Genomic DNA, 18,273 nt, shown 5'->3' with positions numbered 1-18,273 from the left:
TGGATCCGCCCCAAGGCCACGCGTGTGTCCAGAGCTGTACGGCTCAGACAATTCCAGACCTGGGCCCCCCACCCACCAGCTGGCTCCCTCTTCCAGCTTGGGAGCGCCTAAGAGTGTCAGGGGCTGAAATGAACCTTCCTTAGGGTCTAATCTGTGCAGAGAGAAGTCTGAGGCCACTGCGGTCTGGGAAGAAGCTCTGGATGCTGAAGGCAGAGGGCCTGGGTTCTGATCTAAAATTCGCCTCCTTGTTTATTTATGGATATAAACTTCTGTCTAGGAAGGCTTAAGATGGCTTCCAGGGCCCATAAAACTCAGCGGGGCAGTCAGTGTTCATTGCAAACATGGGGAGGAAGCTGAGAGTGAGCGGGGGTTGGGGGGTGCTGCAGCTCCCCATTCGCTGCCCGGCTGCCCTCAGGGCCCTGCGCCTCCCCAAGCGGGGTGCTCAGCCTGCATTTGACAACTTTAATGCATAAACAGATGAGCTTCTCAGAACGACCCCTGGGCTTATTTCTAACTTGTTTCTATGGCCCTAGAGTCCCTTCATTTAAATGGGATTCCATGCTGAGCTCTGGGGACCCAGTCCCTGTCCTACAGGGCCTCCCAGCTGGCAGGAGAGACGCACGATGACAGTACAGTGTGTGGTGACAGATGGAAGCCAGGCTGTCAGCACCCAGAGGAGGAGGGGTCAGGAAAGCTGCTGGAGGAGGTCAGCCTGCCAGGCATGCAGCCTTCGAAGGCCCCAGTGCTGGCTCGCGCTTGCTGCCTCCCAGCAGGTGCCCACTCAGCACGCCCCGCCCCTGAGCGTGGCTTCGTCTCCTGCAGGTGTCCTACTACAACCAGGCCACCCCGGGCTTTCTCAACTACGTGACCACCAACGTGGCCGGCCTCTCCTCGGAGTTCTACACCACCTTCAAGGCTTGTGAGCAGTTCCTCTTGGACAACCGGAACGATCTGGCCCCCAGCCTCCAGACCCTCTAGGCACCCTCAGTGGCCACCTCACGCCCACTCCCACTCCATCCTGCCCCCAAGGACACATGTGCAGTGCATTGAGGAAGATAGAGGCATTTATTCCTTCCTGCCTCCCCGTGGGAAGCCTTGACCCAGGGGTCCGCCAGCTCAGCACCACAAGGTGGTCAGTTTCTGCCAACATCTGCCAGCAGGTCTTCACGGTAGCTCTGGGGCAGCCTGTAGTAGACGCGGGTCCTGTCCACAGCCCTGGCTGCCAGCAGCACTGCCCGCACAGATGCATAGTTGCCCCCTGCAGGGCTGTGCTCCACCGTTACGGTGGCCCGGGCGGAGGCTGCCAGCAGCCTGGCCACAGCTGCAGCCCTGCTCCAGCCCAGCGGCCCAGCCTGCAGCTGGAAGGACACAGGTTGCCAGAGGCCCTGGCACAACTCCAGCATATCCGTGAGCAGCTGTTCCCTGTAGCCACTGCCCAGCACCTCCTCAGGCCAGCCTGGGGCCACTGTCACGTGGGGGAAAACCTCGGCCACAGCTGTAAGCAACTCCCTGCCAGCCACGTGACCAGGGACAACAAAACTCCCGTGGGAGACTGTGGCCCCAACCCACACAGGCCAAGGCAGGTGGCCAAGGGTGGAGAGGTGGGCCAGCATGGCCAGGGATGGCCGGAGGGCTGTGGGTTCTGCTATGTGCAAATGGATGCCCCAGCGTCCAGGGTGTGTGGCAAGCTGCAGCAGGCAGGACTCCAGTGTCAGGGCAGGGCCACCTGGAACACGTACGATAGGCACAGGGTCCCCAGCTGCAGGCCCCCGGAGGCCAATGTTCAGCAGGATCATGCCTTCTCTGTCTGGAAGAGGGAGTGGAGGCAACAGTGTCAGGTTCAGGTGAGCATGGGGGTGTCAGAGGCCCTTGTTCCAGAGAAGGTGGCATGGTGATGGGAGCAGCCAAGGGGGAGGAGCTGGGGCAAGGTCTGTCTGGGATCTGTCAACTGGGTCTGGGCTCCACATAGAAGGCTGCTTTATAAATGTGCCTGGGACTCATCACACTCCATGATAAGCCGCTAGCTCAGCTCTTGGCCTTGCCTGTGATTGAGCCCTGGGGCCTGTGCCCCCACTCCTGCAGCACCATATGGCTGAGGACTCCAGGGCGAAGGCCGGGAGCCCCATGCTCTTGACGCTTTGTCCTCCCCTTCCTCGTGGCCAGCCTGTTCCCGTGGTAACAGAGACCCGAGCAAAGGAAGCCCTGCAGTTTAGCCTGGAGCCCCGGGGCTGCAGGCAGACCTTACCTGGGACTTGAACTGTTGCCGTTCTTCCCTTGCCCTGGACTTCAGGAACCAGCCACTCCACGCTCAGACCATCCCCCCTGGGAAGCTGGAGCAGAGGGACCAGGCTGCCCCCGGTGTAGTAGCTTCTCTTCCTTGTGGTGTTCACTGTGGGCCCCCAAAGTGCCAGGATGAAGTGGTCCCCATTCATGGGGCGCCGTCTGTGTGCACGGCTCTCCATGCATTCTTTCTAAGCCTCACAGCAAGCTGCCAGGTAGCTCTAACTCCCGCGTCATAGGCTATAAGAAGTGACCCGCCCAAGGTCCTACAGCCAATAAGCAGAGTTGCTGGGATTGGAACCTGATGGAGCCGGGTCCCTCGGTCCCAAAGCTGGTGTTCCTCCCCTCACCTAGATGGCTCCCAAGGCAGGAGCGCGGAGTCTGACGCATCCCCTTTGAGGCGGCTTAACTGCAGGCCTCCTAGGTTTGCAGACAAGGGAATGAGGGCTTTGGGCAGGGAGCAGGGAGCGTCTGCAGCGTGGATTAGCAGGTGCGGTGTTGGGGCCGCTCTCTGAGCAAACCGCAGAGGAACGCACTGCGAGGGGCAGTGGACGGGCTTTGGAACTGGCTGGGTTCCAGCGTGAGCTGTGTCGCACACGAGCTGAATGGCTTTGTATAAACACTTAACTGTTCTGGACCTCACTTTCCCTATCCCTGAATATATCCCCTATATATATATATAAAATCGAATCCCTGTTTCGTGGATTTATGAAGCTGGGTAGCATACCGTACCAGGGTCTGGCACACAATAGGTGCTTAAAATGGCTCCTTCCTCCTATTCCACCCAGCATTTTCACCTCCCGATGCCCCGCCCTGCCAGCTCTGCTCGTGTCCAAGTGCTGCCCTTGCAGAATCCAGCCCACTGCCCTTCTCCACCCTTCCCAGATCCCTCCCTACCCGCGAGCTGCTTGAACTGCGACAGGACAGGCTCGAAGAGGTCATAATAGACTTGGTGGGTGGCGCTGTTGTCCCGGATGTAGAGGAGATCGTCCACTGACACGGGGTCCGAGGCACCCTGCCACAGTGTCAGGCTGTACCTGGGACCCAGAGAGACAGCTCAGCACTTGCCAGGGCCCAGCAAAGCCCTCAGCCCCACCCTGTGCTCAGAACTGGACCCTAGCTGGGCAGGGGCGGAGGCCCTTCTCCCTGAGCACTGCCCCCTTCCTGAGGGCGGAAGAAGCCACAGGGGCTTCAGGAGGCTGACTGCAAGCAGAGGCTGAGAGGGAGGGAGGATGGCGTGCCCTGCCTCCTCACTGGGATCTAATTCAGGGTCCTGACTTAGGAAAGTGACAAGGACAGAAGGGATGGGCACGCGGTGGGGTAGATGTCAAGTATGAAGAGGGGAAGGGGCAGCCTCTGGACTCCTGTGGGGAGGCTGAGGAAGTGGTGATGGGCAGACTGCAGGCCTGGGACGGGGGTTCCTCAGCCCCTACAGAGCCATCCTGGGGCGGGGCTGCAGGTGCAATCTATGTAGCCCCAGGGGCACAGCTGGCTCCCATGGGAGGAAGCCATGGGGAGGCAAATTGTGTCTCAGTACAAACACTTTCCAACAGGCAGGGAGTCAGCCACCAATGGATGGGCTACCTCAGGTGGTAGTGAGCTGCCCGCCACTAGAGGCATACAGGCAGAAAGCAGGGACATTGTAGCTGATGTGAGCACTAAAGGGGGTCGGACCAGGTGATCTTTAAGCCCCTCCCAGCTGTGAGCATCTGAGGTCCTCCCAGGGGCATTAGTGCCTGGAAGTGGGTTTGGAGGGAGCAGGGTCAGTGGCAGGGGCCTGGGCGTTTTCACCTCTCAGATTGGCCCAGCAGCCAGCTGAAGTGGGGCCAGGCAGCCCGCGCCATGACAGCCCGCACGGGGAAGGTGACCCTCTGCGGCAGCACTCCCACCAGCCCCTGCATCTCCTCCACCATGGCTCGGGTGTATGTCCCGCTTGGGAGCAGGGGCTCGTAGAGAGTGGTCCAGCCCGGAGACAGGGTGGCCTCAGGATACTTCTCCTGAACCAAGGCCAGGAACCTGCAGAGAATCAGAGACGCTGGACTCTGAGAGGCTCGCTGGCCCCTCCCTCACCTCCTGGGTCCCCATCACAGTGCTGGGAAGTGGCAGGGCCTGTTGAATGTGATATAAGCAGAGACCTAAAGAGCAGAAGTGGCTTGTTCAAGGTCCCACAAATAGGGCACGGACTTGGAGTCGGGGAGGCCTGGGTTCAGGTCCTGACTGTGACCCTGGCAGCCCTTCAACCTCTGATTCTCAAAGATCCCTTCCAGCAGGACAGCGCTTCTTAAACATCCCCCTATGGGCAGAGGAGACGCAAGCCAGGGCCAGGGGTGGGGTCTGGGCCTTGCCAGCTGCGAGCCTCTGAAGCTTCAGGTTTTATTTTTAAATTTCATGCAAATTTTAGTAGGCAAATGATGTTACCCTCTCCTCGTCCCCAAACTGTTGGGTGAAATCAGTAGTCCAAGAAGACAAACCATATTTATCTTGGGCCACTGACTACATTTTTCACACTGCTGCTCTCCAAATGCCCCTCAATTTGAGAATCACAACAAATATTGGCTGGCTGCACTGTCGGCTGGTTGGCTGGACAGATGGATGGATGGTAAAGAGCGTGGGGCTTAGAATCGGAGAGGCCTGGCTTTGAATCTTTGCTCTGCCGATTATTAGACTTGGGTGGGTCATTCAACTTTGATGAGATAGTTCCCGTATTAGAAGTATGAAGGTAATAGTACCCACCTCATGCTCATCGTAAGAGTTAGTGGTATTCTACAACTAAAGTGTGCAAGACGGTGCCTGGGACGCGCGATAAACATTCAACAGACTGAGCCTCAGTTGTCAGTTTTCTCAGCTGCAAAATGGGGGCAGGCACTTCTAACCTGGTGTTGCCATGTAAGGATCCAATCAGACACATTCTCTCTGTTACGTGGCCCTTCTTTGCAAACTGTCAAGCACCATGCGGTGGGTGTGTGTGAGGGCTGCTAGTGGCGGTGCTGGGTTTCAGAGAGGCTGGGGAAGGCTCAGCGCTTTAGACTCTTCTAGCAGGCCCAGCCCTGCCCTGGTCACTGGGCCCGTCTGCTGTCCGGGAATTCCCAGTGTAGTAGGCATGACAGACCTGTACTCCGACAATGACAACCCAATGAAATCAGGGCTGTTAGAAGGAGGTGTCGGTACTGAGGGCCCCAGAGGAAGTCCCTCAGCAGCCTGGGGTGTCAGGGAGGTTTCTGGAGGAGGTAATGACAGGGCGAGGGTTCACCAGGAAATGGGAGAAAGGCATTCGAGGCAGAGGGAACAGCATGTGCAAAGGCTCAGAGGTTAGATTACGTGGTGTGGCTTGAAGCAAACTCAGCAAAGGTCCCCTGAGCACTTCCTGTGCCAGATGTGGAAAGAAGAGAGCTGCACACAGCTGGGGCGGAGAGGTGAACGCTCACCGCGTGGCATTGACCTCGACTGAGATGGGCACATTGGGGCCCCTCAGGATGTCGGCGTTGATCCACACAGGCCTCCGGACTCTCCCGTCCTCTGTCAGCCGCCGCAGGAGGTCCAGGGAGGGGCCCACGGCCTTGAGGCTCTTGAAGTCCAGTTTGATGCCTGTGGGGAGGGGGCGTGGGCTTGGAGAACTGGCCCCTTCTCAAAGGAAGGAGGAACTGGAAGACGTGGCTTCTTGGGGCAGAGAGCAAGTACGGTGTGCGGGGGAGGCAGGAAGACAGGGGCCAGGGTCCCACTGCGTGTGAAGAGGGCTTTCAAAGAGGCAGAGAGGTAACCTACCAAGAAAGGACCTCCCTCTGCAGGAGTGAGCTCCTGGCCCCCGGGGGAAGCAAGCAGAGGCCAGCTAAGAGCTTGGGACTTGGGGCTGGAGCCGGGGTTGTCAAGCATCTGACAAAAAGGGACTGTGATTCTCAGACAGGGCAGGCTCAGGGAGGGGGTCCTGGGCCACCAAGCCTGTGGGGAGGCCATTCGGCTGTTGGGAAGGGGCGTTTGAGTAGGGGAGGGCCATGCGGTAGGAGGAGGACCCAGCGTGGACCCATTCTACTGAGGGTTGTGAAGAACCGGGATGAAGAGGGGGCAGGAGCTGAGGCTGGGAAGTTAGAGGGGGCTGTTGGAAACCACGCCAAGGAGATCACACTTCGTCCTGAGGACAATGGGGAGCCGTGGAGAGTTAAAGCAGGGAAGTGACATGACGATCAGCGTTTTGGCAAGCTCACTGAGGTAGGGCTGAGTGTGGAGGTGGGGCTGAGTGTGGAGGTGGGGCTGAGTGTGGAGGTAGGAGGTCCAGGAGAGGTCATGTGGCTGGATCTGGATCAGGGGCTGGGTTAGGGGTTAGAATTGGGAGGTGCAGCTGCTGAGTGGGGGTGGGGGTGAGGGAGAGGGAGGCATCAGGCGACTGGCCGGGGCTGTGCAGGGGAGGGTGGAGTTAGACTTTGAATGCTGCAGATCTGTTCTGTGGATGCGGGCACTCTGCAGTTTACCCTGTGCTTCCACACCCCAGCTCACCTGCTCTGCCTGAGCCGGGGCCTTGGAAACGGGGGTGGGGCTGGAAAGCCGAGCCCAGGAGCCACACATGGTGGGCTTGGACCTGCCTCCCAGTGGAGGGGTCCCTGCACATTCGGCCTGAGGCCCAGAGGGTGGGGGGGCCCGGGGCCAGGTTCCTACCCTTCTGAGAAGAGGCGAGCACAGCCTCCAGCCAGTGCTGCAGGGTATTGTCGCTGTAGACGGCCGGGGGGTGCGCCATGACGGGGACCCCTGTCTCGTTGGCTGTATTGAGTCCCTCCACTGTGACGTCTGCCTCCAGGACCATGGCGTTGCCTGTGCAACAGGCAGAACGAGATCAGCTCCTTTCTCTAAAACACAATTTTTCTCACCGGCACAGTACTACATGTTTTTAATAGAATATTTGGAAAATACAGAAAAGCAGGAAGAAGAGAAACCGTCGTCCACATTTCCATCACAGTTCACTTTTGGATGTATTTTCTTCCATTTTTGTCTGTGTATAGTTTTTACACACTTGAGACCTCCCTGCATTTATAATTTTTAATCTTTTCTTTCAATGTTACAACACATTTTCACAGTCTTTTCTATGACTCGTTAAAAAAAAGAGCTGATGCCCTGCCTGAGGGCGCTCGCGTGGTTCGCTTCACCACTCCCTAGTCCTGAGACGGGTCGGTCGTTTCTCAGTTTTTGCTACTAATAAATAATGCTGCATCTTTTATTCTGCTGTTTGGATTATTTCTGATCCCAACTTGTGGAATTTGAGTCAAGGCAACACAGGGACCTTTTGAAAGCCCATATTATCAAACTACCGTCCAGAAAAATGGCTCTGGTTCATGTTCCTGCCAGAAGTGCGTGAGCTTGCCCGTCTCGCTGCATCCTGACAGCCCGAGGAAATCGTTATTTTAACTCAGTCAGGTGGCTGTCGGTGGCTGTCGGGTGACCCTGCCCTCGAGAGCCAGTCTCGGAGGGAGTGGGGCCTTTCCAGTGGGAAGCAGATGCTCGGAGACCCTGCGAGGAGCCCTCTGGGCCTGGGGGGTGTCGTGGGGGCGGGAGGGGTCGCTTTCAGCTCCCGTAACTTCACAGAATGTTGGCCTCAGAGGGGCCTTTTCTCCCCGGTTACCCTCAGCCTCCTGACCCGTCCTCTCACCTCCAGCACCGCTCTCCTCCAAGTCCGTTCTCTACACAGCCACTAGAATGAGTGTTCTAAACACATGCCCGATTGTGTCACGTCTGTCAAAAAACAAACACAAGCGCCCCACCGTTGCCCTGAGAATCGAATCCAAATTCCTTCCCCTCGTCTTTGCGGTCCCGTGTGCCCAAGCCCTGGCAAGCTTTCCAGTCTCACCTAGAGTCCTTCTTCCCTCAACCTCTAGGTTCCAGCCACTGCAGCTTCTCCAACATAATGTGCACACAAGTCACCCAGGAGCAGTTAAGACGCAAGTAGGTCTGGGCGGGGCCCGAGATGCTGCGTTGCTAACAAGCTCCCCGGTGACGCCCACGCTGCTGGTCCGTGGACCACACTTTGAGTATCGAGGCTCGAGTTTGTCTTGTCCTCCCATCTCTGGGCTCTTACATGTGGCTGTTACCTTGACAGCACTCTTTCCTCTACAGCTTTACCAGGCGGCCTCCTGCTCATCTATCGGTGTTGGCTTAAAATAGCTCATCCTCAAGCCCCACGCCTGATGGAAGTCAGGTCGCCTGCCTCTTGCTTCTCCTTTGAGGGCTCAGCCCCCGTGTAAGGCGCACTCAGCCTCCCTGAGTGTAAGCGCCGGGGAGCAGGCTCTCGGGCTGCCCTGACCATCACTTGGATTTCCAGGGCCTCGACGGTACCAGGCCTAAAGGGGAGCTTCCGGAATGGTTGTTGAATGATGAACGGCTGAATGAATGAATGACAGAAATGTCCAGATCAATGAGCCCGGTCCAGAAAGGTGAAAGAGCTTGCCCAAAGTCACAGAGAACTTTTACAGATCTCTCTGAAGTCGAGGTGTCTGGATTTCCAGGAGGGGCAGGAAGCTGAGTGCCAGGCGGTCCCCCCGCTGCGCCAGGCACTCGCACCGCCCCATTTCATGCTTGTGTTCAACATCCCTCTCAGAGTGCGGACTCCGGGTTCCTCAGGCGCAGGATGGAGACGAGCTTCCCTGGGCTGCGACCGCAGGACATGGACATAAAAGCGTGCTATAAGCCGGGAGGGGCTTTATGCGGGTGGCCTTTATTTTTATGGCTTGAACACAGTCCTTTCTTGTCTTAACTTTCGGTTCCGTGGGACTGCAGAGAGAGGGGTCCAAAGGGTTGGACCCAGCGAGGCCCAGAGTAGCCAGGCCCAAGGGGGACAGCTGGGCAGATGAGAGGGTAGCTCAAGAGAATGGATGCTGAGGGGTCTCCTTCCCCATCTAACAGGGGCCAGTTCATTGTTGGGGAGGTGAGGGTGCATTGGGAGGGGGTCAGGGCTGGGAGCCAGGTCTCTGAGTCCCTCTGACCCTCTGCTGCTGCAGCCTCACTTGATTTGCACCAGCTGCCTCCCTTGAGACACCGTGAGCCCCTTGAAGACAGGGTCACATCTTAGTCATTTCTGAACCTTCCTCCTGAGCTTGGCCCAGAGCAGGGGCCCAGCAAAGGCTTGGTGAACTGGATTAGAGACTGATGGAAAGTACATCCTGGACCTTGCCTCCACCTGGATCCAGCTTCTTTCTGGGAAAGCCTTCTCCCTTGTCATTAAAAGCTGCTACTTGCCTTGTCGATGCTGCATCTTGGGGCCGACTTGCTTGGGTGGGCGTGTGAAGAAGGAACAGGATGAGGGCAAGATCAGGTTCCCGTGGCCACAGCAGGAGCCCTGGTCCTCAGGGGGCACGGCCAGCTGGGAAGGAGTGCTGCTCTCCAGAGAGAGCAGACAGGAAGTTAGCAGGCCCGCCCTCCCCTCACCCCCACAGGCCAGGAGCTGTGCACTTCTCATGCAGGCAGGAGAGCGCCAGGCCAAGGTGCAGACCCTGGACAGACTGCTATCTTCCAGGCCCAGCCCGAACACTTGCAAGCTGCGTGAACTTGAGCAGGTTCCTTGACCTCTCTGTGCCTCCTTTTCCTCATTTGCTAGAATTAAATAATAAAATATCCTTGGCTAGGCGTTCACTGTTAATTATTATCTGCATGGAGTAGCTCATTTAACTAGGGTGACCAGACGTCCCCATTTACCTGGGCTAGTTCGGTGTGTTTCTGCTGTCTCAGCATAATTATGAATGATCTCTTTCACAGTCAAAAGTGCCTTGGTTTGGACAATAAATGACACCGTCGTCCTACCAACGCACATTTTACGGCGGGGAAAAGGGAGCCGCAGACAGGTGAAGTCTCTTGTCCCAAATCCCTCCTCTGGTCAGTGGCGGAGGTAAAATCTGAACCCAGTTCTGTCTGCCTCCCGGGCCTTCGCTCTGGCCTGGCGTCTCTACGTGGATGGCCAGTCATGTCCAAGATGACTTCCCAAACTAGCCCCACCACTGGCTCACGCTTAGGGGCCCCACCCTGGTTGTGGTGCCACCCTCTTCCCAGAGACCTACCCCAGGACCTGGCAGGACCCTCAGGGAGAGAACTGGGCTGGGGTCCTCTCTGGACCCCTGAAGCTCTGCTAAGGGTGCCTCTCCATGCTCCGTCTGCTGGGTGCGGCCTGGTGGGGGCTCTTGGCTTGCTTCTTGGCCAAGGTCCTGGCTCGTGGGGCCAGATCCCTTGTCTGCTGCCCCAGGATGAGCCGGTGGTGGGGTGAGGGGATGGGTCCTCTTTGTCTCCCTTTAGGCCTCACCTCCCAGATAAGAGTCCTCTCACTCTGGCCTGGTCCCCTCATCAGGGGAGAGTTCTCCGTCCTCCTTATCACCAAGATCTGGCCATCAGCCTCCCATTCAGAGGAGACCTCTGAAGCAGCAGCAAACTGGCTCCATCCAGCCTGTGATGGCCTCTCCTCTGCTGACCACCAAGCCTGCCTCTTCCAGGAAGTCCTCCCTAGGGACTCATTTATTCTTTCTTTCAGCAAGCCTTTACCAGGCACTTACTCCCAGGCCCTCTGGTGTGGTGACTCTGCAGGAATAAGAGCGAGAGGCCTGGCGCCTATCTTGTTCTGCTTCAGACCTGCTGTGTGACCTCGGATGAGACTCTCTTCCACTCTGGACCCCACTTTCTTCATCTGAAATTGAGGGATTTGGGCTGAGCAGTGGTTCTCGAAGTGTGGTCCTAGGACCGGGAGCATCAGTGTCATCTGGGAACTTATTAGAAATGCAAATTCTTGGCCCCAGAACCACTGAATCAGAAACTCTGGGGGTGGGCTGGCAGTCTGTTCCTTCTGAAGCATGCTCAAATTTGGGGGCCTTTCTTTCCATCTTGTATTTGTTTTTTTCTGAGGAGGATTTGCCCAGAGCTGACGTCTGCTGCCAATCTTCCTCTTTTTGTATGTGAGCCACTGCCACAGCATGGCCACTGACAGATGAGTGGTGTAGGTCTGCGCTCGGGCACTGAACCTGGGCTGCCAAAGCGGATCACACAGAACTTAACCACTAGGCCACCAGGACTGGCCCTTCATCTTGTATTTTTGTTGTTAGCTCTGTCAAGTTGATTCCAACTCCTAGCCACCTGTGTACAACAGAGCGGAACCCTGCCCGGTCTTTTTGCACCATCCTCTCACCTGCTGATGCTGTACCAGACAATGTTCCCCTGCTGTTTGTGGGGTTTTCATGGCTGATTTTTTTTGGCAGTAGGTGGCCAGGTCCTTCTTCCTGGTCTGTCTGAGTCTGGAAGCTCTGCTGAAACCTGTCCAGCATGGGTGACTCTGCTGGTATTTGAAATACTGGTGGCAGAGCTTTCAGCATCACAGCAACACACAGCCACCACACTATGGCAACCGACAGATGGGTGGTGTGGTGCCCTGATCAGGAAGGAACCTGAAGTGGGCGTTGAGACCGCCGAACCATAATCACTAGCCCACCAGGGCCGGCTTCCGCCTTGTCGGGTTACTACTTTGGAGTTTAGGAGCACGTTCATGAACATTGTCTACTGAGCTTCCCAACAGCCCTGAAGGAGAGCTTGTCTTCTCTGCTGAACCGGGTCAGGCGTTATGCAGCGGTTCAGAGCGTGGGGGCCGACCGCTCGGGGTTCCTGTGTTGGCTTAGCCACTTGCAAATAGTGTGGCGTTGGGTAAATTACCCAACTTTTCTGAGCCTTCGTTTTCCTTCTGTCACATGGTACCCACGAAACAAGTTGCCCGTAATCTTAGGAGAACCCCTGTGGAAGGTGTGTGTGTGCCCCATGGTGAGCAATCGCTGACTGGTTGCCATAATCACTCTGCATTGGAGACTCAGAGGTGTTACACAGTTTGCTCAGGTTTTTACAGCTCGTTTTGGTAGCACTGGGCCTGAGACTCACATTTTCTGGCCTCCTCAGGCTTTGAGGGCAAAGGCCTCCTTAGGAGGGACAGCTGTCACCTGACAGGTCGTGGGAGGGAGGGCGGTACACGATGACTTTGGAATCAGACATCTGGTTCAAATCCTCGGCTCAGAGCTTATCAGCTGCACAAGCTGAGCCAGTCACTTAACCTCTCTGAGCCCCGCTTCCTCGTGTGGAATATGACGAGCATGTGTCGATAGCCATCACAACCCACCTCATAGGTCATGTTGTCTCATCCCCACTTCTGCCCTCCCTCCATCTCCTGCTCCTCCCCCCACCCCGGCCTGTCCCAGTCCTCACAGCTGGACTTACCACTCAGGGCAGCCCCCATCTCTTCCTGGCTGTTGGCAGCGTGGTACCAGGTGACCAGCAGGCCGTCCCGTTGGCTGATCTGGCCCTGGCTCAGCAGGTAGTCCAGCATGTCAGCATCTGGGCGGCAGGCCGCCTGCTCACAGCCTGGAATGAAGGCCGAGGGGGCTGTGAGCATCGGTTTCTGCTCCAGCCCAAGACTCCCACCCATTCACCCCACTACCCCTCCGTGGGCTCCCAGGTGTGTTCAGCATGCCATCTGACAGAGAGACAGTGGGACCCCGGAGTTCATCAGTGCTGTGAGAGAGGGAAATACTAGGCTTCTGGGCACAAGGAGGTCCCGAAGCAGCCTGGGGCCGTCAGGTTTACAGAGAAGGGCACATTTAAGGGGGACCTTGACGGATGGTGTGAATTTGACGGAAAAGGGGGACTAGGTTGCTCTGGACAGAGAGAACAGTATAAGCAAAGGCTTGGCTGTAGAAAAGAGAGTGGCTGCCTAAAGGAATGGCCATTGGCCTGTTACGGACAGATGCTGAGGAGCGGAACAGGGCAAGCCTGGAAAGAGGGCCGTGATCAGGTTGTAAATGGCCTTGAATGACAGCAAAGGAGTTGGGTGTGCGCTGAGGGCAGCGAGCAAGGTTTCTTTAGAAAGATCTCTCTGACTGCAGAGCGACCTGGGCTGGCGAGAGCAGGCGGGAGACAGGGACTGTGAGGGAAGCGGAAGGCCGCTGCAGGGTCCAGGAGGAGACGGAGGCCTGGGGGGGGAGGGCAGGGCCGGCGGGGATGGAGGGTGGAGGGTCCGAAGGCAGAACCCTTAGGGCGCAGGGACTGAGGCTGCAGGCTGAGGCAGAGGGGGCATGGAGGCTCGTCCCAGGTCCCCGTGGGAGCAGAGGCACTGGGACGAGCAGGCATCCGGGGGAGGGGATGAGTTCAGCTCCGTCTGCTGAGTTTGAGATGCCCGCGTGACCCCCCAAGAAGGAACGTCTACTGGGGGCCCAGAGGGAGGTTTGGGCGGAAGACTGAGTTTTGGTGGTCTTCGGGCAGCTGAAGCCTTGTGGAGGAGGAAGGGAAAGAAAGTTAATGGAACCTTCTGCTGGGGATGAAATTTTGGTGGGTATGTGGGACGGGAGAGGAAGGCATCACAGCTGTCAATGGGGACAGAGGCTTGGTGGGCACAAGGAGTGAGCGAAGGGGGAAGCCAACCAGATGGCGTGATGGGGAGGCCCCTACCTGGCCGAGTCTGCTGCTGCAGCGTGAAGCCCAGGACCATCCCGATGGCGAACACCAGAGCCATGCTGGCACTGCCAGCGAGGGCCCACCTGGTCTGACTGTCTGCACAGCTCTTCCTGCAGGCCATGATGCCCTTCTCTGGGAGCTCCCCCAGTTCTTCACTGCCCAGAGTTCTCGGAGGCTCCCTGCAGCTGGGATCTGGTGGGAGGCAGGAGCCCCCAGTGGCACCCACTTCTCCCCTGGCCAGGCCAGCCCCTGCAGGCCGGGACGTCCCAGTGTGGAGACAGCTCCCCGGGCCCTCCTTCCTCCCTGCCCTCCTCCTCTTCCCTCACCCTCCGGGGATCTTAACAGGTCAAGCAGAAAATCTTGCCACCCCCTAAGTGACCCCTGAGCGCGTGAGGAGGCAGCAGAGTATGTCGGACTGAGCGCCTGGACATCTAGAATCCTCAAGAGTGAGGATAAAATAAAGAATTTTTTTGGCAAACAAAAACTGAAAGAGTTTACCAGTAACAAACTCTTATTAAGGAAATGCTAAAGGCTGTTATTCTTCAGGCAGAAGAAAATTGATCCCAGGTAAAGGCTCTGAGATTCAATTTAAAAAATGGTCAGCCAAGATGTTCATAAGGTACTTACTGAATCTAAACAAACACTGACCCCATGAAACAAGAATGTCTCATTGGTAGGGTTTAGAACAGAACTGGACCGGAATAAAGGGTAACAATAGTGTGTCAGTTGGGAGGTGGCTGACTGGGGTTGATCTCTTCCAAGGTCCTTGTGTGTTTGGCTTTTGCTTTTCTGAAGGTGGACAGCAGCACTACTCCATTTCAGACTTTGCTATGTGAGGCGTGCGTGTCAAGACGACAAGCGTAACCCCGAAAAATAGATATAGAGTATGTAGGTTCCAAACAAACAGAAAAGGGCGAAAAAGGAGTTGGGGAAGGCAGGTGAATTCTGCACTCCTAAAGAAGGCGAGAGAGGAGGAAGAAGACGTGAAAGAGGAGAGATTCCACTCCTGATACGCAAAGGAGCCCCTGCTGGGCGGGCGCCCTGGGGATAACACTGTGAACTCTGGACCCAAACAAAGGTCTGCAGGCTGTGGAAAGAGATCAGCAGCACGGGGAGCCTAGCGGGGAGCCGACATGTGGAAGGAACCAGGTGCAAAAAAATGTAAAATCTCACAAACCTAACATTGAACCACAGAAGCCAAACGCCGTAGAGTGTTGGTGTATATTCCATTTCCATAAAGTAGAAAAACAGGCAGATCCAAAGGACGGTGATGGAAGGCAGGGGAGGGGCTGCCCTTGGTGAGGGGACAGTGACTGGAAGGCCTGGTGTCCTGTGAGGTTCCATTTCTGGATCTGGGTGCCGGTTACATGGGTGCACTCACGCCATGAAAATTCACCAAAATTGACATGATTCCTGCAGTTTTCTATATGTATATGATGCTTCAGCACAAATTTTAAAAATTGAAAAGGGAGCAGGAAGAAGGTGGACAGGCAGGCAGGGGCAGGTGGTGAGGCGGCCTCAATGCCAGACCAAGGGGTGTGGCCGTGACCATGACCGTGCAGGCGGTGGGAGGTGAACGATGGAGGTGGCTAGCAGAGGGGAGAGCCTGCCCTGTGGGACCTTGTTGAGAAGACTGGCCAGAACCTGGGCCTCCGAAGACGAGGACCCAAGCCAGGACGAAGGGTGTGGGGTTGGAGGGACAGGACGGATTTGGAGGCAAAATTGGAAGGACTTGGTGGTTAATTGGGTGAATGAGGCCAGGGGAGGGAGGGAGAAGTGGAAAGGGGCTCTTGGAGAGGCAGAGTGAGTGAGGGGCTGGGTGAGAAGCAGCAAGTTTGAAGGGAGAATTTTTGCTGAGAGAGAGAACATGACCAAGTTGGCAGGCCGTGGGGAAGAAGCGAGTGGAGGAAGAACCCGGGGTCAGGCCCCTGAGGGAGCTGAGGGCGCAGGGCAGGAGAAGGGAAGGCAGATCTGAGGGGGCTGGCAGGGGATCCACTGTCCAGCGCTGTGGGCCCCCAGGGGTGGGGGCTGTGTCTGATGAAGCCAATTTCTGGGCCTCACAGCTCAGAAGGTCACGTGATGCACACAGCCTATCCTGAGATCGGCCTGAGGAGACGGGAATACAGCTTAATGGACAGTTCCACTGTCGTTTTGAAGTCTTTCTATCTAGACACTGGTAATCTTGACCAGCTTTGTCATTGCTCATCGTTAAAAAGCTTTCCTCCGGAAAGACAGCGGTGTCTCCATTTCCTTATCACAGAATCTAGGCTTCACTGTCTGGTTCTCCTGGCCCAGCCCTTGTGCGCGCTGCTCCACTGTTATCTGTGCCGCCGGTGTAGGAAGAGATAAGCGACACTGGCAGTGTCCTGGCTCTGACCTTGGGCCCATCTTTTCCCTCGTGGGTCTCAGTTTCCTCGTCACAGACCACCTGATTCCAGAGCCCTTTGCACACACCACGCTACCCTCAGGGCTCCATCTCAGGTCTGCTGTCCCCCAAACCTACAGTGTTCCTCAGAACCACACTGTCACCCCAAGATAAGTGGAGGCACGAGGTCATGTTCCGAGGGGCTTTGACGGGGAGCCCAAGGGCCGGGAAGGGAGTTCGGTCTCCACTGGGGTGAGGGCATTTCCAGGCAGTGGTGGAGGGTCTGAAGACAGACCCTTCTCTGGAAGACCACCTCCCTGCGTCTCCCTGCTGTGTAGGCAGGAGAGGGCCCTCATTGGCCTGGAACTCCTGAGTGGTGGTGACCTCACAAAGACCGTGACACTGGCCTGGGCTGGGGGGGAGCCGAGGTAAGCTGAGGTGGCTCTGGGGAAGCCCCAGGGGTGGGCGCAGCCTCCACAGCCTCCAGAAGGCAGTTACCACCTTGACCCCACCCCCTTAGGTAAAAGTCTCCCCCCTCTGGCTGTAATTCCACAGTTAGAGCTTTACACGTTGGGCTCAAAGCTGAATTTTCTGTTACCATGTGGATGCCCCCGGTGGAGGTAACACATTGAACTTTATGTCAGCAGCTCAAGGCTCGTGGAGAAAGAGTTTAGGCCGTCAACTTCTGAGAGCATGGGGCGTAGGAGGCGGAGGGAACAGGGGAGCAGGAGAGTGGGAAGGCCCAGGAAGGAGTACCATAGACTGGGGGAAGAGAAGGCAGACAACCTGGATGCCAGGTTGGTCTCTTTCTCAGGTCTCTCCCACCCCCCCACGGGGAGGAAGGGCTGGTGGGGATGAATGTTTGTTGAGCGCCCACTGGGGGCTGGGCGCTGGGATCACAACTACGTGCGTTATCCCATTTTACTCCCCGCACTAATCTTGTGGATAGTGTTAAGATTGACGCTCAGCGTAGTTACCTGCCCAGGCTCACACCACTGGTGAGAGACACGGCAGGTTTCAAATTCAGGTCTAGCTGACCCCAAAGGCCTTGATCTGTGCATTATAGCTGGGCATCTGGAGATGTGCACTGTTTTTTGGGTTTTTTTTGAGGAAGATTAGCCCTGAGCTAACATGTGCTGCCAATCCGCCTCTTTTTGCTGAGGAAGACTGGCCCTGAGCTGACATCTGTGCCCATCTTCCTCTACTTTATATGTGGGACGCCGACCACAGCATGATGTGCCAAGCGGTGGCATGTCCGCACCCGGGATCAGAAGAGGTGAACCCGGGGCCGCTGAATCGGAACATGCACACTTAACCGCTGTGCTACCGGGCCAGCCCCTTACGTGTGCTGTTTTCATTAGACTTTTCCTCCAGGATAGAGGCCTAAGAGCGGCAGAGGGAGTGAGGAATGAGAAATGGGAAGATGTGGCTTCACAGAGCGATCCATGCCTCAGCAACCTGAGGTTTCAATCCCACCTCTGCCACTTGCTGGAGGCTTTGCAAAAATCACTGTAGATCCCCGAGTGGTCTGAATTAACATCCCGGTAAATAAGGACACCCATCGTGAAGAGTTGCTATTTGTTCACTCCTTCATTCTTTCCCTTACTCCATGAATGTTTTCTGACTCTCCCCTGTGTGCTGGGACTGTGCCATATGCTGGGAAAACGGGGGTAACAAGACAGCCAGACAGCCAGACACTCACCAAGCTCATTTTCTAGAGTGAAGAAATACAAGTAGACAAAGCGATCCTCTGATACAGGGTGATCACATGAGAAGGGCGCCTCACCCACACTTGAGGGTCCCAGGAAGACTTCCTGGAGGAAGGGACACGTAAGCTGGCGTCTGAAATGCGACTGGCTATTAGCCAGGGAAAGTGATGGAGGTTTAGGTGGGTAGACTTGGGGAAGTTTATAGGAACAGGAAAGAGTATTTGCAAAGGCCCCAAGTCAAGAGGGAGGCCGACACACCTGAGGCCCTGGGAGAAGTTGAGAATAGTTCGAGTATTGGGTGCAACTTGGTTGAGAGCGGCTCAACTATGGGGCTGGGGAGGGGATGGATATAGCTGGAGAGGTAGATGGGCTGGGCCTGTGGGCTGAGGGTCGTATGAGAAACACAGACATTGGACTGCAGGTCAGGATGCCCCCACCAGAGGCCTGTCCACCAGCTGTGTGATAATCACTTTG

General features: G+C 56.5%; 3 protein-coding genes across 13 annotated transcripts in view; 2 read left to right on the top strand and 1 right to left on the bottom strand.

Moving 5' to 3' along the window:
* The window catches only part of ACOT11 (acyl-CoA thioesterase 11), a 59,317-nt gene extending 51,834 nt beyond the window's left edge, over positions 1–7,483 (top strand). For all 5 annotated transcript variants that reach the window (XM_070247814.1, XM_023629337.2, XM_023629318.2 and 2 more), the window contains one exon: positions 823–7,483. In XM_070247814.1, the coding sequence (XP_070103915.1) occupies positions 823–978 (156 nt within the window). In that variant the 3' untranslated portion in view covers positions 979–7,483. The remainder of the gene's footprint in view (positions 1–822) is intronic.
* On the bottom strand, positions 1,047–16,444 carry FAM151A (family with sequence similarity 151 member A). Its single transcript, XM_001488518.7, has 8 exons — positions 13,720–16,444; positions 12,493–12,636; positions 6,928–7,080; positions 5,706–5,865; positions 4,072–4,296; positions 3,178–3,317; positions 2,246–2,389; positions 1,047–1,807 (listed from the first exon to the last, which is right to left on the bottom strand). Exons 1-8 carry the CDS (start codon positions 13,844–13,846, stop codon positions 1,134–1,136), a joined length of 1,767 nt encoding a protein of 588 aa, XP_001488568.4. The 5' UTR covers positions 13,847–16,444; the 3' UTR covers positions 1,047–1,133.
* MROH7 (maestro heat like repeat family member 7) overlaps positions 16,290–18,273 on the top strand; it is a 47,910-nt gene continuing 45,926 nt past the window's right edge. For 2 of the 7 annotated variants that reach the window (XM_005607025.4, XM_023629290.2), the window contains exon 1: positions 16,489–16,610. The gene's annotated coding sequence lies outside the window, so the exon portion shown is untranslated. Of the gene's footprint in view, positions 16,711–18,273 lie in introns of all 7 variants that reach the window. The other 5 variants (XM_023629281.2, XM_070247797.1, XM_070247790.1 and 2 more) reach the window with 5 other exon arrangements.

Source organism: Equus caballus, chromosome 2, assembly GCF_041296265.1.
Source record: "Equus caballus isolate H_3958 breed thoroughbred chromosome 2, TB-T2T, whole genome shotgun sequence".
Lineage (NCBI taxonomy): Eukaryota > Metazoa > Chordata > Mammalia > Perissodactyla > Equidae > Equus > Equus caballus.
The sequence above is the reverse complement of the archived record's forward strand: the minus strand, read 5'-3'. Positions and strand labels throughout refer to the sequence as shown.